This window comes from Ptychodera flava, chromosome 5 (genome assembly GCF_041260155.1).
Source record: "Ptychodera flava strain L36383 chromosome 5, AS_Pfla_20210202, whole genome shotgun sequence".
NCBI classification, from domain to species: domain Eukaryota; kingdom Metazoa; phylum Hemichordata; class Enteropneusta; family Ptychoderidae; genus Ptychodera; species Ptychodera flava.
The window spans coordinates 2,367,965-2,374,222 of record NC_091932.1 but is presented as its reverse complement, the minus strand read 5'-3'; the positions used below and the strand labels follow the sequence as shown (position 1 = coordinate 2,374,222).

The 6,258-nt window shown below is 39.1% G+C and overlaps 1 protein-coding gene across 1 annotated transcript; it reads left to right on the top strand.

The window, feature by feature from the left end:
* The first annotated feature begins 350 nt into the window (after window positions 1–350).
* Window positions 351–1,238, top strand: LOC139132650 (uncharacterized). The gene has a single exon (XM_070698918.1). It carries the CDS (start codon window positions 351–353, stop codon window positions 1,236–1,238), a length of 888 nt encoding a protein of 295 aa, XP_070555019.1.
* The last annotated feature ends 5,020 nt before the right edge of the window (window positions 1,239–6,258 follow it).

The following is a 6,258-nucleotide window of genomic DNA, read 5'->3' as shown; positions in this document are numbered from 1 at the left end:
ACTCACTGCCTCAATCGCCTGGAAAGAGATGTACCCCATACTAGTGGCCTGTTCAATTTGGGGGCATTTGTGGCACGGCCACCGTATCCTCTTTCACTGTGACAACCAAACGGTAGTGCATATTTGGAAAAAAGGCTCAGCCCGATGCCCGAAGATCATGCACCTGGTCAGAGGCATCTTTTATCAGGCAGCCAAAGGTAACTTCCATGTCTTGATAGCCCACATTAACGGAACTGATAACTCAATTGCTGACTCCCTTTCTCGTTCATGCCGAGATTCAGAACGCTGGCACCCGAGGCACAAGCACAACCCACGCCAGTACCGCAGCACCTGCGACCATTGCACCTGATATGCGGCAACTGATGACGCTGGCCACGGCCTACATTCACAACAGTGTTGCTGAAAACATGCGACGCACATACCAGGTAGGCCAGACATGCTACGCCAACTTCTGCTCATCATACGGACTACGCGCAACGCCCATCACGGTTAGGGCGGCAATCCTATTTGCCACCAATCTTGCAGACCGGGGCCTTGCATATAAGACTATCAAGGTGTACCTTGCAGGGGAAATGCACAAGCACGTCGAGCTAGGCTATGAAGACGATGTCACCACCCATGCATTGCTGCAGCGCACGCTACAAGGGATTCGGAGGAGTATCCGTGATGTGCGCCGGCCGCGTCTGCCAATCACAATCAGCGTACTTCGCCACCTAAAGGAGAGCCTACGATCATGGGAAGGCCTGTGTGATCACGACAAGGTCATGTTATGGGCAAGCTTCACCCTCGCCTTCTTCGGATTCTTGAGAGTGAGTGAATTCACTGCGGCTGGGCCACTGCAGTTCGACCCAGCCACAACGCTGCTTGCTCAAGACATAGTGTTGAGCAGTGTACTAGAAGTGAGACTGAAATCCTCTAAGACTGACCTGTATCGACGTGGGTACGTACTCCGCATTGCGCCAACCGGGACATCTGTCTGTGTGGTCAACGCCTTTGCAAAATACCGACGATCACATTGCCTTACGAATACAGCGGTGCCGGTCTTCCAATTTGCTGATGGCACGTGGCTCACGCGTCAAAGGCTGACGCACTACCTGAGAAAGCTGCTCGTGCATTCAGGGATTGAAAGTGCGGAACTATATACCACACATAGCTTTAGAAGTGGTGCTGCCACAACCGCCGCCGAGGCTGGCCTACCAGATTGGCTAATAAAGACCCTAAGGACGATGGCGGAGTGATGCGTACCAGGTCTTGCATGCCTTGCATGACGTCCAACTCGTTATCTGCTCGCAACACTGACCATCAGCTATCCATGCATACCCCCCTTGGCCAAAGCCATTTGCCGCCACTTCAGCTCCTGCAACGATAACGTACACATCACAAATCCCCTCCCACCCACCACAAAAAAAAAAAAAAAAAAAAAAAAATGAAAGCAAGCTGCGGCATTAGCAACCCACATACAGACATATACAGTTTGTCACATTTCTATCTTGATGTTATTTGGATGATCAAATCTCAATAAAGTTCCATGGGGCTGCTGTCGCGGATCCGGAGGGACCATGGTACCACGTTGCCCGATGCATGGCATGATCCCGCAAGGGGTCCGTGTCATCTTCCAGGCCGCCACGACGCCATGCATCCCCGCCGTGGCAGTAGGTGCATCCTGGGTAACACGTTGCCCTCCCTTGAGGTCATTCAAATCTGCGACTGGCTTCACGGGAAAGGCCGCCACGACGCCCGGATGTTCCATCGCCCCTGGGTTTCGGCCAAGCCCTGTCTCCGTGTCGTTTCTTTGCGTTAACAGCAAATATTTGAGTAAAGCTTAAAACTTTTGTAACATTATTGTAAGAATAATAGTGGTGCGGCATAACCAAATTTTCATAACAATTGTGCATTTTGTGATAAAAGCATGAAATCTGGTACGAATGTAGATTATCATAATATAAATTAATTTGGATACCGAGCCACCACAGGTTGAGCCTCGTTCTGGTGTGGCGGCCATTTTTAAATATGGCGACCATCAGTCACTATAAAATCCCATAGTTACTGCTATACAGATGATTCTGTGGTGAATAGAGGACATATTTCCATCATAAATGCCTTTTAAGATTACCATTTGCATATTTGTTTGTTTTAAAATCAATTTGGATACCGATCCCTCACAGGTAGAGCCTCGTTCTGGTGTGGCGGCCATTTTTAAATATGACGACCATCAATTACTGTAAAATCCCATAGTTGCTGCTCTTAGGGATGATTCTGTGGTGAATAGTGGATGTATTACCATCATAAATGCATATTAAGATTACTATTTGCACTTTTTTATTGTTTTATAAGTTCATTTTACCAGAAAAACGGGTTCTCTTAATAAAATTATTGACAATAGGGTTGCAACAAGGCAAAAGTGAAAGATTCAAAATTGTCAAATTGAATGTTTTATACGATGATCAGCTGTCAGCTGTTCTGTGTAGTTAGACTATCAGAAGGTACTGTTCAGAGTTGTTTTTATTTCATTCTTATTTTTAATCGTTGATGCACTAGTTTTAAGCATTTTTAGAGTTGTAGCTGGTACATGCGACACTCACCAGGTTTTGCAAATAGGCCTAAATCGGCCATGGCTGTGGCGGGGAGGGTATGATTGATGCGTCGAGTGTAAGAACAGCCTGTTCCATGTTCTTCCAATGGATGGAGTATTTTTGAGTAGAAACGTTGAATCTGTGCAATATTTTGACATTGACTAATTATCTTTTCTAATTTTTATAAGTCAGCCGGCCCATTGACAAGTTTTGCAGGGTGTTCTTAATCACAAGGCCTGACATGGAAAATTGTGCGGGGAATTTAACCCAATCTCTCACTCTTGTTCATCTACATTCACGCGTAGGCCTACATACAAAAAAGCACAATAATATTTACTGTATAACAAACCTTCTAGTTTTAACGTTAAAAACAATAACATTTTGGGGGGAAATCTCTTATCCCCATAATTGTCAATGTTAGAGATTTATCATGTAACTACAATTAGTACATAAGTGCGGCCGTTTAAAATTTGACCACGTGGAGAAAACGATCATATTTTTATATTATTTTCGGCTATATATATGCTATATTTTATACATTTCTTTTCATAATTCATTTCACATGAAACTGATCTTGTGTAATTTGATATCTATTTCATGATTTAGATATTGGTTATAGTTATTTCAATGTCATTGGTCTATTGCATGAATATGGATTCATGCCTATAATATTTTGAACATCGTATATTTTAGTACTAATTTCTTGGTCGTACATAATTTGTTATTGAAATGCAAAAACGTGGCACCATAAATTAAATTGTATTACTCCACTTTCTTTTGTTTTAACAAACATGAAAGGTAGGGAAAGCAAAGCTAAAACACAATCCTGCACTTTTGTCCGTCATGTCCCTGCTTGGCACTCCCCGGATCTCTGCTTGCTTTTGCATGGCTAGTCAGCTGGCGAGTATTTTATTCCTTTCCATGGTGTTTACATAGGCTAAGACAACAAGTTTAAAAGACAATACTAAATATTTGCCAATCATTTTCTTGTTATCCACTTGACACATACACCCAAGACCTAAGCAAGGTAGTGTTGGCTGGCCAATTATCTGATTAAATGGGAACCTTCCTATACAAACAGTGACCCTCCAGTCCAAATTGAAACATAAACCTTCGAGATTTCACGCAGTTCAGTATTCACAATAAATCATTTGCACATTCAGTGACACACAATTACTGAAAAGCTATTACCAAATTTTGAACGTTTTGAACATGTCAGCCCAGCTAAATTTGAACTACTTTATAAAGTATACTGAGTGTAGAAGCAATAATTAGATCGATCAAGTATCAGATACATGCTTTTAAACTATAGAACATCCTTTGATTTAATTCGTAAAGATTAGAAACGATAATTAGATCGGTTCAATATCGGATATATCCTGAAAATATTTTACTGAAGAATGCCAGCTAAACTTGAGCCAATTTATAAAGTTTAGAAACGATAATTAAATCGACCAAATATCGGATATATCCAGGAATAAAGTACTTAAGAATGGCTAGCTAAATTTCTGCTTATTTATGAAGTTTAGAAATTATCATTAGAGCAGCTAAATATTGGACATATCCCTATTTTTGTTAATGAAGAAAGCCAAGCTATATGACATAACTTTAGACACTTATGCTAATTTATGAAGTTTAGAAACGATAATTAGAGCAGCTAAATATCAGGTATTATCTATTCCATAATATTTTGTTAATGAAGAAAGTCCAGCTTTCGGATATATCTATGCAAGTTTTTCTTCAGGAACGCCCAGGTAATTTTGATATAATGTATAGTGTTTAGAAACGATTATTGGATCAGCTAAACTGTTGAATTAGCTGTGCTCATTGATACAGTTTAGAAAACAAAACCTTTAAAGGCTCAATTCCGCACCTTGCTTGTCATTCAGTTGGTTGTATAATTCAGTATATACCTTTCTTTTTTCATCTCCATTACAGCGAGTAGAACACGTACCATAATTAGTTTTCAAGAATTGCTCTGCCAAAAATATTAAATTAGAGTTCCACATAAGAACCTTTTAGGTCTTATCTTATAAAACAAACTTGAAACAAAATAATTTAATATACGATGCTAATAATATTTTGAGATCATCCGCGATTATGATTTTGGCTGACTTCTTTCATAAATTTATATGTTTCAGGAAATTTGCCGTATCTGTGTACCCCTAGAAATATGATCCCAGTGGCGACTAAATCATATTAAGTTCACTTCATATTTTGACATACGTCTGTTTCAAACAAAACGGATTTCATATAAGCATTATATTGCCTTCTGTATTGTGTGGAGCAAAAACAAATGGTAGAATGTAAGATAAGCCGTAACTTGAAATGTAATCTTTTGGGGTATTAGGTAAGTCTTGGTCCTATTTCATGAAAACTGTAAAGGATATATATTTGCATGTTACAAAAGGTCACCTTAAAGAAAAATAAATCGCTTTACTAATGATACCCCACAACCAGGTTATGTATAAGTTAGGCTCGGCATATGACTTAAACAAAGACAGGTTTAACAAAAATGTTCGTGGGTCTCAAAATCATGATTTTGCGGTACCCTTCAACACATGACTGTGACAGCTATTGCGTCCCAGTATTTTTTCAGTTAAAAGTCTATTTCATATTTGTGACTTGGCCTTGTAGCAAATAAAACAGATTTCATACAAGGCATTACCCTTTATTATATGTCTAGGTTAAAAAGTTGTAGAATTTTACGTTTAACAAAAAAGATGCGATTCGCAATACTTTGACTTTACAGTTCCCTTTTCCAATATTTTTTCTGTTAAAAGTCTCTTTCATATTTTCATATGTCTCCGTAGCAAATAAAACAGATTGCATACAGAGAATTGCCCTTTGTAATATGTTTAGGTAAAAATTGGTAGAATTTGAGATAAGCAGTGACAGTAATTTTGCAATATAAAGTTTGGGGTATAGGGTAAGTTTTGGTCATATTTTATAAAAGCTATGAAAGATATTACATATTAAAATATGTCATCTAAAAGAAGAATAAAATCCCTTTCTAATGTAAGCCCACAAGCTAGGCTATGTAAAAAATAAGCTCAGCAGATTACTTACAAGAAGACAGGTTTAACAAAAACGCATGCGAGTTGGCAATACTGTAATTCTGCGGTACCCTTCAAAGTATGACCGATAGACCTATAGCATCCCAATATTTTTCCTATCAAAAGTCTATTTCACATTTTGACATGTCCCTGTAGCAAATAAACAGATGTCATACAAAGCATTGCCTTTTGTGTTATGCCAACGTAAAAAATAGGTAGAATTTCAGATTTTTGGGGTATTGGGTAAGTTTTGTCCCATTTCATATAAATCTATCGAAGATATTGCATATTACACATGTCAATTTAAAGAGTAATAAATTTCCATTCTAATGATATCCAACAAGTCAGGTTATGTTAAAAAAACTTAGCAGAAGACTTACAAGTACTACAAGAAAAAAGCACATGGGTAGCAAAATGGTTATTTTGCGGTACCGTTCAAAAGTCGACCATAACAGTTATTGCATCCCTATATTTTTTCTGTCAAAATTCTATTTCGTATTCTAGGGATCCCAAGGCCAAAGACAAAGACAGGTTTGTTATCCCTGGGGTACAAGTAGACCCCTCTAGCCCACGGCCTAACATTTCTTGACTGCTGACACAGACCTTATCTTTTGAGGCGAGCGATCACT